The sequence below is a fragment of the Numenius arquata genome, chromosome 27, assembly GCF_964106895.1.
Source record: "Numenius arquata chromosome 27, bNumArq3.hap1.1, whole genome shotgun sequence".
Lineage (NCBI taxonomy): Eukaryota > Metazoa > Chordata > Aves > Charadriiformes > Scolopacidae > Numenius > Numenius arquata.
In genome coordinates, this window is record NC_133602.1 from 1,900,570 (window position 1) to 1,918,228 (window position 17,659).

The 17,659-nt window shown below is 60.3% G+C and overlaps 1 protein-coding gene across 1 annotated transcript in view; it reads right to left on the reverse strand.

Moving 5' to 3' along the window:
* Positions 1–734: 734 nt before the first annotated feature.
* IQGAP3 (IQ motif containing GTPase activating protein 3) overlaps positions 735–17,659 on the reverse strand; it is an 18,219-nt gene continuing 1,294 nt past the window's right edge. Inside the window, exons 2-36 of the mRNA XM_074164407.1 lie at positions 17,570–17,647; positions 17,265–17,341; positions 17,007–17,074; positions 16,631–16,744; positions 15,622–15,800; positions 15,226–15,313; positions 14,640–14,803; positions 14,398–14,485; positions 14,084–14,247; positions 13,778–13,938; positions 12,957–13,081; positions 12,618–12,781; positions 11,770–11,860; positions 11,490–11,657; positions 10,659–10,801; positions 10,409–10,579; positions 10,034–10,117; positions 8,575–8,646; positions 7,978–8,047; positions 7,443–7,651; positions 7,090–7,242; positions 6,811–6,974; positions 6,422–6,646; positions 5,676–5,816; positions 5,093–5,177; positions 4,590–4,822; positions 4,368–4,500; positions 3,939–4,041; positions 3,637–3,781; positions 3,394–3,481; positions 2,467–2,679; positions 2,193–2,356; positions 1,930–2,031; positions 1,096–1,204; positions 735–848 (exon numbers count right to left, since the gene is read on the reverse strand). Coding sequence (XP_074020508.1) covers positions 735–848; positions 1,096–1,204; positions 1,930–2,031; positions 2,193–2,356; positions 2,467–2,679; positions 3,394–3,481; positions 3,637–3,781; positions 3,939–4,041; positions 4,368–4,500; positions 4,590–4,822; positions 5,093–5,177; positions 5,676–5,816; positions 6,422–6,646; positions 6,811–6,974; positions 7,090–7,242; positions 7,443–7,651; positions 7,978–8,047; positions 8,575–8,646; positions 10,034–10,117; positions 10,409–10,579; positions 10,659–10,801; positions 11,490–11,657; positions 11,770–11,860; positions 12,618–12,781; positions 12,957–13,081; positions 13,778–13,938; positions 14,084–14,247; positions 14,398–14,485; positions 14,640–14,803; positions 15,226–15,313; positions 15,622–15,800; positions 16,631–16,744; positions 17,007–17,074; positions 17,265–17,341; positions 17,570–17,647 — 4,650 coding nt within the window. The remainder of the gene's footprint in view (positions 849–1,095; positions 1,205–1,929; positions 2,032–2,192; positions 2,357–2,466; positions 2,680–3,393; positions 3,482–3,636; positions 3,782–3,938; positions 4,042–4,367; positions 4,501–4,589; positions 4,823–5,092; positions 5,178–5,675; positions 5,817–6,421; positions 6,647–6,810; positions 6,975–7,089; positions 7,243–7,442; positions 7,652–7,977; positions 8,048–8,574; positions 8,647–10,033; positions 10,118–10,408; positions 10,580–10,658; positions 10,802–11,489; positions 11,658–11,769; positions 11,861–12,617; positions 12,782–12,956; positions 13,082–13,777; positions 13,939–14,083; positions 14,248–14,397; positions 14,486–14,639; positions 14,804–15,225; positions 15,314–15,621; positions 15,801–16,630; positions 16,745–17,006; positions 17,075–17,264; positions 17,342–17,569; positions 17,648–17,659) is intronic.

Sequence of the window (17,659 nt, forward strand, 5' to 3'; positions counted from 1 at the left end):
CAGTTTGGCTGGAGAGGAGGCAGGGAAATCCACTCTTAAAACACAAAATTCTCCTATCGCACCGTGATTGAGTAGAGAGGAGCCCTGGGGTGTGTTCACAAGCAGTCACTGCCTCTATGTTCTCCCTCTCTCCTACCCCCACACAAAGCCTGATTCTGACATCTTTATGACAACCATCTGACATCTAATTCTGACGTCATCTTCCCCATTTTTAGTGGGAGGAAGAAAAAAAGATATATATTAAAATATAGCTTTATTTCATCACTAAAAACATGTGTAGTGTCCAGAAATCCACTGTGTCCTTCAGCAGCCGGCTGTTTGCGATGCAGGAACGAAACAGCCGAAAAACTCCCAAAAAAACTAGATTTTTTTTTTACAACCTACATGCACTGCAAAAGCTGCGGCAGCCGCATCCTTCCTGCGGGGAGGGTCGCGTACCGGCTCACGCCTGCGCAAGCCACAGAGGCAGTGGGGGACCTCCCAGCTGGCCACTAGCCACCACTGATTTCTGGTTGCCCAAGGCTGAGCTCGGAGCCCTCTGCCCTGCCCAGCCGGGCACCGGTGGCTGCGGATGCTCAAAGGACATGGGGTCGGGGCAGGAAAGCTTCATTGCAAGCAACAGCTTTCTGTGCCACGGGGACACCTGGCCCCAGGACCACTGTCCCCAAGGTTTCTTTGGCAGGTCTGCACCACACACCCCCCCCATAGCCCTCCCCACCCCTTCCCTGACCCTGTTACTTCTTGAAGAACTTCTTGTTGAGGAGGAAAATGAGCAGGTTGACGTTGACTTTGGCCTTATCGAACATCTTCATGACGGCTACGCCCTCGTACTGCAGCTGCAGCAGGTCCTGCGGGAGAGGTGACCGTCACCAGGCTGAGGAGGGGGCTGTCCCACCATGTCCTCCCAGTTACAGCATCCCCCAGGGGAGCAGGGAACCAGCACGGAGCTGGGTTTGCACCAGGGAGATGCTGGGTGAGGCTGTCCCCAGCTCAGGGCAGGGCCCCCCGTGAGCTCCGAGTCCCCCCCAAACCAGCCAGGGGTGAGGACATCACCCACCCCTGGCTCCCCCGGCTCCTCCGGCACGGGCTCCCCACCTGGTAGTGCAGCTGGAACCGCTCCATGTCGATCCCCATGAATTTGGCTTTCACCTGGAACCTGCCCGATTCCTCGCAGGGGATGATGTCGAAAACCACGTTCCTGAACCTGAAGGGAAGGAGCCACTGGCTACCAAAAGGGGCTTTAACGCAACCAAGGAGCAGGGTCACCCACCCAGCATCACCCCCTTGGCACGATGAGGCCAGACCCACAGCCCCAAAACCCCCCGACCAAATACCAAATCGCCTGTGTTCTCCTGGTAATCACAGAGTGTTTTGGGTGGGAGGGGACCTTAAAGACCACCCAGTTCCCCCCCTGCCCTGGGCAGGGACACCTCCCACCAGACCAGGTTGCTCCAAGCCCCCTCCAACCTGGCCTTGAACCCCTCCAGGGATGGGGCAGCCACAGCTTCTCTGGGCAACCTGGGCCAGGCTCTCACCACCCTCACAGCAAAGAACTTCTGCCCCACAGCTCAGCTCAATCTCCCCTCTTGCAGCTTAAACCCCTTCCCCCTCGTCCCATCGCTCCCCTCCCTCATCAAGAGTCCCCCCCCCCAGCTTTTCTGGAGCCCCTTTAGGGACTGGAAGGGGCTCCAAGGTCTCCCCGGAGCCTTCTCTTCTCCAGGCTGAACCCCCCCAACTCTCTCAGCCTGTCCCCACAGCAGAGGGGCTCCAGCCATCTGATCTTTGTGGCCCTAATACCCAAAACTACTCACCCCATCCTTGGGGGGACAATGGTGGCCCCACGTGCACCCTCCTCCCCGGGCTATTTTCCTCTACCTGCCCAAGCTTTGCTCTGCTGTAGCTCAACCCCATGGACCAGGGGGTACCTACTGGCTGAGCGGCAAGTCCTCGATCTCCAGCAGCACCCCCTTCTCGTACAGCCGGGCCGCCGTGTAGTGCAGCGCCTGCAGCTTCTTGTTCTTCCCGCTGACCCTTGAAGAGAAGGAGCCCTGCGCTCAGAGCTGGTTCTTCCAGCCACACGTGACCCCTCAGACCCCCAACGTCTCCAGGACTCCCCACATCCAGACAGCAATGAAAAAGATATATATAATTTTGTTTTAAAATTACTGGGTTTTTTTTGTAAGGAAACCTACTTGTTGGCTGCCAGGTTGTCGAGGCAGGTCTTGATGTACTGGTTGTAATAATCAATTTGCTCCTCGTAAAACAAAGTCTTGGCGTCGAGGCCCTCCAGGGTCTGTCTCAGCTTCAGGAGCTCCCCTTTGCGGTGCTGCCGGTATCGCCTCTGGTTGCGGATGTCCTGGAGGAACGAACCGTACGAGAAAGACAATATAACCCATTCTGAGCTTTATGGAAGCACCAGAGAAGGTTTAGAGAGGTGACCTCCCGTCTCAGTGTCCCCCAGCCCACCTTGGCCAGCTCGTTGATGAGCTCCTGGTACTGATGGGCCGAGTCCACCAGCCCCAGGCTCTCCAAGCGCCGCAGGTTGCGGATGATCTTGCGCTTCTTCTCCTCCATGGACAGTTGGCTGTTTGCAGCCAAGGAGCGGTTGCGTTTCAGCTTGGCAGGGGTCTGGGCGTCCCGCAGCGCTCGTCTGTGCATGAGGTGGTCATGGGAGGCTTCCTAGGGATGAGAATCATCGAATGGTTTGGGTTGGAAGGGACCTTAAAGACCATCCAGTCCCACCCCCCTGCCCTGGGCAGGGACACCTCCCACCAGACCAGGCTCCTCCAAGCCCCCTCCAACCTGGCCTTCAACCCCTCCAGGGATGGGGCAACCACAGCTTCTCTGGGCAACCTGGGCCAGGCTCTCACCACCCTCACAGCAAAGAACTTCTGCCCCACAGCTCAGCTCAATCTCCCCTCTTGCAGCTTAAAACCCTTCCCCCTCATCCCATCGCTCCCCTCCCTCATCAAGAGTCCCCCCCCCAGCTTTCCTGGAGCCCCTTTAGGGACTGGAAGGGGCTCCAAGGTCTCCCCGGAGCCTTCTCTTCTCCAGGCTGAACCCCCCCAACTCTCTCAGCCCCCCCTCCCAGCAGAGGGGCTCCAGCCCTCCCAGCATCTCCGGGGCCTCCTCAGGACTCAAGCCTGGCACACGGCTGGAATGGGACATGAGGAGATGGAGCAATCGAACTCCCCTCACACACACACACACTTTGATATGAGTCTCTCCTGGCCCAAAACGCATTTTCTCTGAAAACTGGAGCCCAACCACTGCTGGAGCAGAAGAGCAGTGGCCAAGCCTTCAGGAGGAGCAGGGCAGCTTTTAACTGAGGACTTTTTTGCCGTTTACCCCAGAAGTTTTTTAGCTCAGCAGCAGCAGCCTGACACATCCCACCTCATGCTCCGAGGCCCGTGTCCACAGGATCTCTGCAAGGGAATCTCCTGGCTGGGACTGGATGATGTCCACCAGCATCTGCTTAGTGCTAGAGACCAGAGAGAGGGGTCAGGTGTCCACCCTGGACCGTCACCTTCCTCCACCAGAGCAGCCTCCCAAGCATTTCTTGCCCCGCCTTGACTATCCCAGCTGGCACCCCAACCTCCAGGAAGCTCCCCTGAAGCCCACAAAGCCCATCCTCACCTCAACATCAAGCTCCTCACATCGCTCTCCTCACTGCTGGCCGCTGGCACCAGTTTGCTGGTGAGGGTGAGGGAGATCTCCATCTTGCTGAGCTGGGAGAGCACCTGCTCGGCACTGCTGTCCCCCGGGCTGGCCATGTTCTCCCCTGTGAGGGCAGAGAGAGCCCAAGTAGCCATGAGGGGCTCAGGAGGGTAGGCTTCCCATGCCCAAAGCAATCCAGCTAGAACTTCACCCAAAGAAACCATCCTGATCTCCATCCTTCTCCTACTGGGGTGGGCGGTGGGTCCCAGAGCTCAACCTACCTACAAGGGACTGGACCGTAGGAAGCTCATCGAGGTCTTCCAGAAGCTCGTGCAGGGGGTCTCCATGGTCAGGCGCGATGGAGTCCTGGTGCTCAAGCAGGAGCTGGACGGTGGAAGGGAGGAGAGTCAGTGGCAAAGGGACGTGCAAAGAAACAGGGAGTAGAGGCCAGTCGGGAATGATGCATCTAAGGACACCCTTTGCAAGTCCCCTCTTGGATGCAGGGTTATGAGGTTTGGGGAAGGACAAACAGCGGAGAACCTGCAGAGCCTGGATTATTTTCTTGCTTAAAAAGGTAAAAAACCAAGGGCAGGAGGATCTGTGCCGGTGGTGGGATGGAGAGGAGCGCGATGAAACACAGCGGAAAGCCCAGGAGGTGGAAGCAGAAGAAACGGAACCTGCTTGTTTGGGGATGAGCTTTACAGCCTCACCTTGTGAGTGTCGATGAGCTCCCCCACTGTGATGTAGATGACCGGTTTGGCCACCGCCACCATCTCCGAGTACTCGTCCATGTTAAACCTCTCTTCTGGCTCGGGGACGCAGCAAGCAGCAGAGATGAACCTCCTGCAGAGAAGGACCTCTTTGGTCAGCCCCAAAAACCCTGCCATCGGCTAGTAGCCGCCCTCCCACCCCGATGCCATCCTGGTGCCTACCTGAACTTGTTGTGGGTGTCCTCCAGGTACTGGTTGACCCCGCAGAGATGGGCGTTCTCCCCCTCGAAGGCCTTGTGGGCAGCTGCGTGCTGCAGCACTTTGGCGATGGAGCCCAGGTTGCGGCGGTGGTCGGAATGCAGGGTCACCCCGGCTGAGATGTCCACGATGTCGAAGCCGTCGGGGGCCACCACCGCCGGGTTCATGAAGCGGTAGTAGAGCAGGTTCCCCACAATCTAGGGCACAAGACAGGCTGGGAAGCACAAAGGCTGGTGACCCAGGAGGTGGTAGCTCAGTAGGGAAGGCTGTTTTGTCCTGGTGAGACCCTCCCAGAAGAGGCAGCAGCACAGAAGAACCCACTGTTGGCATTTCTTTAGCCTTTCAAGGAAAATGTTGTCTTGGAAGGTGTTTTTAAGCCAAGACTTGACCTTCTGTGGAGAGATACTGGCCCTTCACAGTTGAACCCCACCAAGCCAAGCCATGTAGACTCCCCAGCCCCATAGTACCTTGTCGATCTCCTCCACTGGGGCCCTGGGGAATTTTTCAGCCAAGGACGTCCTCAGGATTTTGGCCACGTAGCGCATCCCGTAGCTGAGGAGAGGGCAGGGAGAGGTCTCTCAGCACACAGGGCAGCACCAGGCTCGGTCACCCTGCCCCATCCCTACTGCCCATCACCCAAAAAAGCGGTAAGGCCCCAGCTGTGGAGCGATGGAGGAGCCCATAGGAGAATCTGGCAACTGAAGTATCCCTCAGCTCCCTCCCCTCCCCTGCTGTCAGCCCAGACATCCCTGGAGGAAGCCTTCATCCTCCAAGATAACCACAAAGCTCAGTATCTTCCTTGCAGACACCTCAACACCAGCAGTAAAGCGCTCAGAAATGGAGTGATACGACCACCAGCCCACCAGGGTGTTGCTGGAGAAGCAGAAGCAGCAGCACCCACCGAGCTTTGGATTTCCCCTCTTTGGGAGTGCTGTAACTCAGTCCTGCAGCAGCTCCCACCACCCAATCTCCCTCTCCAAGGTCTTGCTGAAGCTGCCTTCAAACTGACAGCACCGCAGGGATGGGCACCCAAACCGTGGAGATACGTACGGGATCTTGTCTACAGAAGAGGTGATGGCAGAGACAAACTTGTCCGTCATCGTGAGGAGGTTGCGGATGGAAATATCCAGTCGCCTTTGGACCTCGGGGTGGCTGAGAGCCTGCTCCGGGCTGACCTCGTACGGGAGCTTGCTGTGGATGGAAGACACAGTGACAGAATCATAGAATGGTTAGAGCTGGAAGGGACCTTAAAGATCATCTCCTCCCCCCATCCCCAGCCCTGGGCAGGGACACCTCCCACCACACCAGGTTGCTCCAAGCCCCCTCCAACCTGGCCTTGAACCCCTCCAGGGATGGGGCAGCCACAGCTTCTCTGGGCAACCTGGGCCAGGCTCTCACCACCCTCACAGCAAAGAACTTCTGCCCCACAGCTCAGCTCAATCTCCCCTCTTGCAGCTTAAAACCCTTCCCCCTCGTCCCATTGCTCCCCTCCCTCATCAAGAGTCCCCCCCCCCAGCTTTCCTGGAGCCCCTTTAGGGACTGGAAGGGGCTCCAAGGTCTCCCCGGAGCCTTCTCATCTCCAGGCTGAACCCCCCCAACTCTCTCAGCCCCCCCTCCCAGCAGAGGGGCTCCAGCAGGTCCATGTCTCTCCTGTGCTGAGGCCCCAGAGCTGGAGGCAGTGCTCCAGGTGGGGTCTCACCAGAGCAGAGGGGCAGAATCACCTCCCTAATCCCCCATCACTATCCCAGCACCCGTCACCCTGTGGTGGGGCTGAACCTCCTTGCCCAGGGCCTGACCTTTTCTGCCCACTCTGCGACTCGCTCTGGTTGATCCAGGCCTTGTAGATGTCCACAGGGTTGGTGCGGATGCTGAGGGCCTTATCCTGCAGGACCTCCTGCACAGGGCCAGCCAGGATCTGCCTCAGGGCGTTCTGCCCACGTGCGTTGCGGTAGAAGCTGACCACCAGTCGGATCACCGTGGCGTTCCCTGTCAGGATGTCATGGATGTGATCCACCTTGGACCTGGGGAGAGAGACAGGATGGATGGGATGAAGGAGATGGACCAGTGGGTTTGTTCTCCAAGGCAGGAGGCAGCAGCCAGAGGAGATAACTGCATCCAAGCTAATGGTCCTGGTCCAGCCTTTTCCTAGATCTGTCCCCAAACCAGGGCACCCACAGCCACCCACCTGATCTCCTCCTGCAGCGCTGCTTTGAAGAGCTGGAGCAGCAGATAAGCCTCCCGTGGGTTGGACGCGTAGTTGTAAAGCGTAAAGATTACTGACTCCATGAACTTGGTGGACTTGTTCTGGGGCATCTGGAAGATCAGCCTGGCCAGGTACACAGGCTGGGTCTGCAGGGATGAGGAACACCAAGCTAACTCCAAGTGCCGTGGGGTGGTGGGGAGACAGGATCCCCACACAGCTCCTCCAGCTGTAGTGGACACAGCAGAGCCCCACCAGCCCCACCTGCAACAGGTAGAAGAGATGCTGGTAGGCCTCCAGCTTCTGCCGCTTCTCCTTGCTGAGTGACTTGAGCCCCTTCTGCTTGTCTATGGACATCATCTCCGAGAGCTGCTCCTTGTTCTTCTTGGTCAGCTTCTTGCAGTGGGAAACCACCTCCTGGAAGGGGAGAGCAGTGTTGGGGACTGCTGGCAAGCTCCAGCGTTCACCCCAGCTTCTGGAGAAAGGGAGGCAGAGGCACCTTGATGCTCCCCAACCCCTTCAAAAGCCAAGTGGAGAGAAGTCCAAGCCGTGATGCCAAGGAGGGAAGGAACAGCTCTGCGCTGGCTGAACAGGCCTGGGCACCACGAGGTTCCCACCTGCAGCGTGATCCTGTTCTTGACCAACAGCCCGATCTTGATGTCCATGAGGTCCAGGTCGCTCTCCAGCTGCCGGCTGGCCCGGATCCTCTTCACCACCTCCTCCTGCAGCCGCAGCACCTCCGACTCCTCCCAGAAGTCGTGCTGGCTCTGCTCCAGCAAGTGGATGAAGCGCCGAACGATGCCCAGCGGCGGGTTCCTGGCGTGGACTGTAGCAAGACACGGCCCCACCGTGAACACTCGTGGGGAAGACTGAGCAGCCACCACCACTGTCATCCCTCGGACCCCCAGCATCTCACGAAGACACCCCATCCTCCTCCCCAAAAAAGCATCTTCTTGCAGCCATGGTCTGCAACACCTCCCCGGGGGTGCCGAGGGGCCACTGAGCCTCTGCCACCCCTGTCCTTGCCACAGGGACACACTGGTGGCCAGCCTGCCACCGTCTCCCCGCCACAGAAGGCCAACGAGGGAGGAGGCAGAGTCCCTTTCCCAATTAATTAGAAACACTTCAGAGCAGAGACAAGCAGGCACTTACCCAGCATCCTGTAATCCCCACGGGCCTTGTTAGCTCGCACAAAAGCCTGGATTTTAATTACAGCTTTAATCTGCCAAGACAAACAAGGGGGTGGGAGATGTTTCCCCACAGCAGCCCTGGAACACGCGGGGAGACCTGACCTGCTCCCACCGCCGGGAATCTGCTGGTGCCCAGGATGAGGGTCTCCACAGCCCAGCAGGGATTCAGGGTTTCACCCTCCTCAGCGGTGGTTCCCCTCCTCTCGCTGTATTTCCCACGCCCCAGCAACTCCAGAGGTGCAGCTTCGCTTCCCGCGGCCGACAAACCCCTTTCCCCCAAAATTTCCCCCCCACTAACGGGCATCTCGAAGCCCTTGCTGGTTTTGGATGGAACTGGAGTGGTTTATTTCCTCTCCTCACGCTTCACAGAGCCTGACAGTTTGGCTTCCAGACCCACCAGGCACCTTCTCCTCCCCATTGCAAGGATGCACCCATTTCTCCCTCCGGCTGCGCCACCAGCACTCAGGGGCAGAGGTGCCACCGCAGAATTGTCCCCCCACGTGCCCACCGATGGTGACACGCTCCCAGGAGCCATTTTACTCCCCGTCCCACCACTCACGTTCTTCCTGAAGTAGTGCAGCCTCTCCTGGTACTTCCTCCGGGCCTGCCACATCCTCACACCCGCCTGGATCTGGGGAGATGCCCAAGCGGTCGGATACTGGAAGGACTCACTCGGCCAAAGCAAACGGGTGCAAAGGGGGGGAAGACTGTGGGGATTTCTGCAAGACATCCTCCCCCAGCCTAAATTCCCCCCATGCCCAGCCTTGTCCTGGGCCAGTTGGGATGTTCTCCCCCAGCTGTGTCTTTACTGGGCATTATCTGGCCCCCGTCACCCTGATTTTGATGGAGCTGAACAAGTTCATACACCGCTATAACTCATTGAGAAGTCATAATCAGGCTGACTTATCAACAGGCAAATCCACACCTCCCACCAAACCTGCAGTCCAGCCTTAAAAATGGAACACCACACACATATCGTTGCTCATAGAAATCAAATTAGTGGAGAAAAAAAGGTGGAGAGGCAAGAGGAGACCATACTGAACGGGGTACATCAGGAAGAGTGTGACCAGCAGGTGGAGGGAGGTCATCCCCCACCTCTGCTCTGCCCTGGGGAGGCCCCATCTGGAGCACTGGGACCAGTTCTGGGCTCCCCAGTTCCAGAAGGACAGGGAACTGCTGGAGACAGTCCAGCAGAGGGCTACAAAGATGATGAGGGGCCTGGAGCATCTCTCTTAGGAGGAAAGGCTGAGGGACTTGGGTCTGTTTAGTCTGGAGAAGAGAAGACTGAGGGGGGATCTGATCAACGCCTAGAAATACTTCAAGGGTGGGTGTCAGGAGGATGGGGCCAGGCTTTTTCCAGTGGTGCCCAGGGACAGGACAAGAGGAAATGGGCACAAACTGGAACATGGGAAGTTCCACCTAAACATGAGGAGGAACTTCTTTCCTGTGAGGGTGGCAGAGCCCTGGAAGAGGCTGCCCAGAGAGGTGGTGGAGTCTCCATCTCTGGAGACATTCCCAACCCTCCTGGGCATGTTCCTGTGGGACCTGCTCTGGGTGGACCTGCTCTGGCAGGGGGTTGGACTGGATGATCTCCAGAGGTCCCTTCCAACCCTATACCATTCTGTGATTCTGTGAATCCATAAAGCAAACGCACACTTGCACAATTGTAGTGCTGGAGCCGTGGACACTGCCTGTCCCGAATGGTGATTTCCTATCCCTGTCCATAAAACAAAACCCAAGGGGCAGAGCATGGGGGGACACGGTGTGAACAGCCCCAGCCTCATTTCAAGTATCACTGGGAGGGGGGACAAGGGGATGAACAGAAGCACAAATCACACATCTCTGGTTTTCCCAAATTCCACGGAGATGCAGGGGTAGGGGTGGGGGTGTTGCCTTTTTTCTTTAAATACTTTTCCTCCTGGCTGTTGGGGTGCGCAGGGAAAAAACGGGGAACTGCCGAGCGAGCCGTCGGCGATGCCCAAGGGGGAAGCAAAGGGTGAAGGAAGAATCTTCCGCACCTTTATGGCAGCCTCGGCGTTGGCCCGCAGGTAACGCAGCCTCTCCAGGTACGCTCGGCGCTGCTTGAACCCTCTCCAACAGGCCTGGCCGTGAGAAAAGACAAGCAGTTATCGTGATCTACGATGTCCAGTTGGTTTTTTAGGAGAATACACAAGACGAGAGGACAACACGGTACAGGAGAAGAGAGGAAACCAGCACCCAAAGTGGAGAACAAGCCCCAAAATAATCTTCTGCAGTGCCTTGGGTGAGTCCTGGCTATTAAGTGTACAGAGCAGCAAGGGCTGGTGCTCCCTGGAGGATGCTGCGAGCAGCCCCCCATGGTGTGCAGCCCCCCCCCTCCCATGCGGAGAAGGGAGGGATTCTGGCCACCTCACCTGGATCCTGGTGGCAGCCGGCCACTGCTCCCGCAGGAGGTGTCGCCGCGCCGCAAATTCCCGCCGGACCAGGCACCCCCGCATCCGAGCCTGCAGCCGCACCACGAAGGCCACATTGGACGCCCACAGGCGCTCCCGGTCGTGCGCCGCGGTGACTCGGGTGATGACCGACTGCGGGGACACGATGCATCGGCTCAGTCCCCGGCGATGCCACACCAGCGCCCACCCGGCCCCATCCGCCCCCCCGTACCTGGATCTCCTCCCGGCTGAGGTGCGTGGTGATGGGGCCGCCCTCCTGCGGGCGCTGCCAACTGCCCTCCAAGCTCTGCAGGCTCAGGTAGAACTCGGCGCCATCCGGCAGCCGGTGCCGGATCCAGCACGGCTTCGCGCTCCCTGTATGCCAAGATGGAGGGGTGCTTCTTGGGGTGCTGCTCCCCCTGAATGGGCCATTCTACACCCCTGGCTCCTGGGGGGGGAGCTTTTGCAGCCCCCAAACTCTTCATAGAATCCTAGAATCCTCAGAGCATCTCTCAAAGAACATCATAGTATCCTATAATCCTACTGATGGTGGGAACCCCCCTTTCCCAGAGCAAGCTGCAGTCTCCAGTGCCCAGGAACCCCCGGTGTCCCTTCAGTGAGCCCAGCTCATGCCAAACCCAGGTGCTGCCAGCTGGGAAGGGGCTGTTCCAGCCCTTGTGGCCACCCACGGGTCTGGAGAGCAGCCGAGTGCCTCCCCTGCATCTCAGAGCATCTCATAGAGCCGTGGAATGGTTATGGTTTGGGTGGGAAGGGACCTTAAAGATCCCTCAGCCCCCCCCTGCCCTGGGCAGGGACACCTCCCACCAGCCCAGGTTGCTCCAAGCCCCCTCCAACCTGGCCTTGAACCCCTCCAGGGATGGGGCAGCCACAGCTTCTCTGGGCAACCTGGGCCAGGCTCTCACCACCCTCACAGCAAAGAACTTCTGCCCCACAGCTCAGCTCAATCTCCCCTCTTGCAGCTTAAAACCCTTCCCCCTCATCCCATCGCTCCCCTCCCTCATCAAGAGTCCCCCCCCAGCTTTCCTAGAGTTCCCCCTTTTACCTGCTTGTCTCTTGGTGGCCATCAGAGCCGCGAGCTGCTCCTGGTAGTCCATGGCACAGGCGCTGACCACGCCGCACAGAGCCACGTCGGGGTTGCCCAGCACCCGCAGCGTCTGCGCCGCCTTCCCCTCCTTGATGGCCTGGTTGATGGCGGCGATGCCCAGGGCCACTGTGGGGGCAGAGGGGCTCACATCAGCACCTTCTTCTCTCCACCCCCTGCAACGGCACCCTGGCCAGGGGGGGGGCCAGGACCCAGCATATGTGATGGGATAAGAACTCACTCCTCCTGGCTGCCACCGTGTCCTGGTTGGCCCTGCAGACCCCTTCCTGGATCTCCTCCCACCAAAGCACAGCTCCATCGTCCCCTGTGACCTGTGAGACAGGGGCAAACGGGGGGGGAAGATGAGGTCTAAGGAGCTGGGCAGCCCGCCCCCACCCCGAGAGCTTCTGCCACGACAGACTTGCACTGCAGCACCCCTCGAGCACCTTCTGCTGTGCACGGTGCCACACTGCCATGAGGGGTACCGCATGGCCAGGGGGGATGCCACACCATCAGGGGGATGCCATGCCACCGAGAGAGGGTATCACACGGCCGGGGGGATGCCACGCTGCCAGAGGGGTTGCCATGCTCCCAGGGCAGGGTTACTGCATGGCCGGGGGTGGTGGTGGGGGGGGTGTCATGCCACCAAGAGAGGGTACCGCATGGCCGGGGCGATGTCACCCTGCCGGAGGGGTTGCCATGCTACCAGAGTTGGGGTACCAGGTGGCCGGGGACATGTCATACCACTAAGGGGGAATTCTGCATGGCTGGGGGGATTGCCACACTGCCAAGAAGAGGGTACTGCATGGCCGGGGGGGGGGAGGGACACGCCACACTCCCAGGGGAGAGTACCACATGGCCAGGGCAGGATGCCACATGGCCAGGTGGGATTCTGCATGGCCAGAGGGGATGCTGTGCCACCAAGGGAAGGTACCACATGGCCAGGGAGGGATGCCACACTGCCATGGGGGAAATGCCATCCCACCAAGGGCAGGGATACTGCATGGCCGGGGGCATCCCACACTGCCAGGGGAGCTTCCATCCTGCTGGGGGGGTGCCGCACTGCCAAGGGGGGGATGCCAACCCCACCTGGGCTTTCATCCTCCGTGCCCGGGCCAGGACATCATGGTAGTGCTGAGCAGTCGGGAGGGCGATGTCGGGCAGGGCAGCCGCCGGCAGCAGCAGCGCCGCCAGCGTCTTCTCGGGGTCCGCCTGTGCCAGCGCCTCGTTGATGAGCCGGACAGCGAGGACACCTGCACGGGAGGGAGGGGACACGGCAGTTCAGTTTCCCCGATGCTCCAGGCACCCAGTGGAGTCCCAGCCCAGGGGAGCACGAGGTTCTCTAGTGTCTCATTGGGGCTGGGGTCCCAGCGCAACCTCCCTCCTGGAACCCCCTGCTCGATCAAACCCCACACAGGCCGGACTCACGGGCGTTTTCGTCTTGCACAGATGAATTGGTCTTGGTCACACTGTCCTGAATGTCATTCCAGCTCAGGAACTCACCTCCCGCTTCCCAAGATTGGCCTTTCAGCTGCATTAAGTCGTCAAAATACCTGCGGGAGAGACACGGGGCAACGACTTGGTGCACAGGAGAGACATGGACCTGTTGGAGTGGGGCCAGAGGAGGCCCCGGAGATACTGGGAGGGCTGGAGCCCCTCTGCTGGGAGGGGGCGCTGAGAGAGTTGGGGGGGTTCAGCCTGGAGATGAGAAGGCTCCGGGGAGACCTTGGAGCCCCTTCCAGTCCCTAAAGTGGGGGGCTCCAGGAAAGCTGGAAGGGGGGGGACCCTCTTGATGAGGGAGGGGAGCGATGGGACGAGGGGGAAGGGTTTTAAGCTGCAAGAGGGGAGATTGAGCTGAGCTGTGGGGCAGAAGTTCTTTGCTGTGAGGGTGGTGAGAGCCTGGCCCAGGTTGCCCAGAGAAGCTGTGGCTGCCCCATCCCTGGAGGGGTTCAAGGCCAGGTTGGAGGGGGCTTGGAGCAACCTGGGCTGGTGGGAGGTGTCCCTGCCCAGGGCAGGGAGGGGGGACTGGGTGGTCTTTAAGGTCCCTTCCCACCCAAACCATTCTATGATTCTAAGCAGGAACGGTGCCTGCCGGAGCCAGCTGCCTTGCTTTCCAAAGGGGAAAGGGTAAGGCACGGGGCAGGGGGGGTTGGTGAAATGAGCCCACACAAAGCCCAAGGCCCCCAGCCATCCCCTCCCAAGGGATTGCTCTGCATCACAGACCCCAAACCCAGCGACCATCTCCTTACCGCTGGGCATTTCCATCCTCGACATCCGATAGGCCCAGGGCAGGACTGACCAGGCTGCTCCACAGCCCGTCGGCGTCCCCGGCGTCCAAGGCTCGGTTAACCAGCGCCACGGCCGAAAGCATCTCCACAGCCACAAACAGCTCCTCCTGCCCCAGCTCACCCTGCACGGGGCAGGCAGAGACGCTGAGCGCCCCATATCCCATCCTCCAGCCTCAGCAGCCCCGCAAGGGGTGGGAAAAGCACCCCCCCATCCCAGTAGAAGCTCTGAACCCCCCTGCCACCGATAGGACCCCGGGGAGCCCTCACCCGTGGGTGCTGGCACTGCAGCAGGGCCAGCTGGTGCTGGTACAGGGGGGCAGCAAGCGGGTACATGGTGGGCAACTGCGCTGCCGGGTCCATCAGTGCTTCCAGCGTTTCATCCGGCATCCCTCGACGGATGGCTGCGTTGATCCGGCTGACGGCCCCCAGCACTGAGGGAGAGATGTGGTGGGGCTGCAGGAGATGGCCATGCCCCATCTGCCGCTCCTGGGGACACTTGCCCAGGCAGCCAGTAGGGCCACCAGGAGATGGACCGGGCAGAAAAACCTGCCACAAGTCCCGTGTCCACCCCGGCCACTCACTGGCTCGCTCCTCCTCGCCCTTCTTGTTTGCCACGAGGATTCCTGCCTCCAGCTCCTCCTGCTCCAGAAGGTCCACGTAGCCCAGCTCCTGCAGCGGGCAGAAAGAAGGGCTTCTGGTCTCATGCCAGACCAGCCACACTCAGCCCCCCTGCCGCCGCCTCCTCCTCCCGGGGACCCCTGCAGTCCTGGGGTGCCACCCCACCACGGGTACCCCATGCCCACAGGCTCCTGCCAGCCCCTACCAGCGCCTTCTGCTCCCGGTCCACGCTGAGCTGCTCCAAGTAGCGATGGAGGTTGTCCCGCTGAAGGCAGCGCAGGGCCAGGACGGGGTCCTGCAGCGCACGGTACAGTGCCGGCGCGTCCTGGCTCTCCAGGGCATCGTCCACCTCCTCCAGAGCCCCGTGCACTAGGAGAGAGGCCAGTTCACACCCAGGGAAGAGGAGAAGGTCAATCATCCCACGGCCCCAGGGAGCAACGGGGACTGTAATTGGAGCCTGCACACCAAAAAGTTTGATTTCTCCTTGGAAATGCACACCCAGCCCAGCTCCCCACCGGGTCTGAAGACTGAGCAGACCCAGCACCCTGGGCAGGCTCCTCCCTCTGGCCAGGGGTACCATGGTCCCCCAATATGATCATCGGCAGGGACACCTCCCACCAGCCCAGGTTGCTCCAAGCCCCCTCCAACCTGGCCTTCAACCCCTCCAGGGATGGGGCAGCCACAGCTTCTCTGGGCAACCTGGGCCAGGCTCTCACCACCCTCACAGCAAAGAACTTCTGCCCCAGATCTAATTAATTCCCCCCCAGGAGGGAAGCCACAGCTTTGCTCACCGTTCACTTTGTTGATGTTCCCTTGGATTTCAGCCTGGGTCAGACACTGGTCGTAGATGTCCTCTCCCTCGGGGATCACCTGCAGGTACTGGAGAAGGACTCCCCACACTGAGCTTTTCACCCGAGCTCACCCCAATGTCACACAGGGGTGTCCCCTGCAGATGCCTGGGCTCCTTTCCCAGCCTGGAGTCAACCAACCCCTGAAGAGGAATCCTTTCCCCACCACGTTCCCCCCATCTTCTGACCAGCACAAAGGCTCCCAAGGCTGTGTTGCCCCCCAAGCATTGGGACGCTCTCTGAGGGACCCCTCCAGTTGGAAGCACCCACCAGAACATCAGCGGAGGGGTTGCTTCTCTTCCAGCCCCCCCCTCCCGGACCCCCCGGTGCTCTCCTCACCCTGTTCCTGGCATTGCTGCCCTTCTCCAGCTTCGCCCGGTGGAGCACCTCCTGGTAGGCACCAGCCAGAGCCTCACGCAGGTCAAGGAGCATCGCGCTGGGGTTGCGAAGGGCGACCATGGTCTGTGCCACCACCCCCCGATCCACCGCTTCGTTGATGGCCAGCACCGCGGCGTGAACTGGGAGTGAAGGGGGAGGGAGGGAGGTGACACGGGGCACAGAGGGCTGTGACGGAGCATCCACTACATCCCTGGGCCCAGTGGGACCAGCCACACCAAGCTCGATGGTGGGAACCCCCCCTGCTCAGAGCAACCTGCAGTCTCCAGTGTCTGGGAAGTCCCAGTATCTGTCCAGTGAGCCCAGCTCAGGCCAAACCCAGGTGCTGCCGGCTGGGAAGGGGCTGTGCCAGCTCTTGTGGCCACCCACGGGGCTGGAGAAGAGCAGCCAGGTGTCTCCCCCGCATCTCAGAGCATCTCATGGAATGGTTGGGTGGGAAGGGACCTTAAAGATCCCTCAGTCCCCCCCTGCCCTGGGCAGGGACACCTCCCACCAGACCAGGCTCCTCCAAGCCCCCTCCAACCTGGCCTTGAACCCCTCCAGGGATGGGGCAGCCACAGCTTCTCTGGGCAACCTGGGCCAGGCTCTCACCACCCTCACAGCAAAGAACTTCTGCCCCACAGCTCAGCTCAATCTCCCCTCTTGCAGCTTAAAACCCTTCCCCCTCGTCCCATCGCTCTCCTCCCTGATCCAGAGTCCCCCCCCAAGCTTTCCTGGAGCCCCTTTAGGGACTGGAAGGGGCTCCAAGGTCTCCCCAGAGCCTTCTCTTCTCCAGGCTGAACCCCCCCAACTCTCTCAGCCCCCCCTCCCAGCAGAGGGGCTCCAGCCCTCCCAGCATCTCCGGGGCCTCCTCTGGTCCCACTCCAACAGGAGCATCTCTCAGTTCTCTGGCCCCAGATTTGGTGTTTGGGGGCTGACCCACAGCACCGCTCCCCCCATGGACACCCATTACCTGCTGCTTCGTCCACCGAAAGCTCGTTGGCCAAGATGCCCCCGATCTTGCTGAAGGCAGGCAGCTGCAGCCCGTACTTCTCCAGCTCCCGCTTCATGTTGTTGATCTCCTCCTCTGGAGCGGAGCAGAGAGGAGTCACCGCTCAGCACCAGCGCCGTGGTCCAGCACTGGGGGGGGGGGGGGCAACCATCAGAGCCCCCCCGCTCCCCTGCCGAACCAGAGGGGTGCAGAAAAACCCCCACGCTGGGGTCAGCATCACCGAGGCACCTTTGGAAAAATCTTGCCCAAGGTTTTCCCCACATCCCTCCCACCACAGGGATGGGAGTTGGCAAACCCCCCCCTCGCCGCCCCCCAGTTCCCCCACCCAGTGCCGTACCAGTGAAGTCCACTTTCCCGTACAAGTCCTGGATCTGAGGAGCCAGCCCCAGCTTGAAGAGGTACAAGCTGAAAGACGAAGCAGACACACGTTGTGACCACGGGCGGTCACTTGCTTCTCCCTCCAGATGCTTCTGCAACACCCGAAGGTGTCACCCCAACCCTGAGGGTGACACCCCAACCCTGGGGTGATGCCACCAAAGGGCTCATGACCACGAGGCAACAGTTTTGGCCCCGGGACCGGAGCAGGGCCCCCCACCTGAGCGCGTGGATGCAGTAGACAACGCGGGGCATGTTCTTCTTGTCGTAGATGTCGGTGGTCTCCGGGTGGAAGATCTGCCAAGAAGAGAAGGGATGACCCCCCCCATCCCCATAAATCCCTCGGTGGAGACACCACCAAGACGGTCCACGGGGAGGACGGTGCCCAAGGGTTGGGGGGGGGGACGGGGATGAAGCCCCCCTGTCATACAGCTGGTGACACACAGCCTCAGGGGCAAAGGGTGGCACGTCCCTTGGCCCGGGGAGAGCGGAGGTGGAGGGGGGGGGGGGGACATGGGACGTTACCGAGGGAAGCCCCACGTGGCTCATGGCGTGGCGCCAGTGGTTGATGTTATCCGTGTGCCGGAAGTGGAGCCCCGCCGCCTGGAAGAGAAG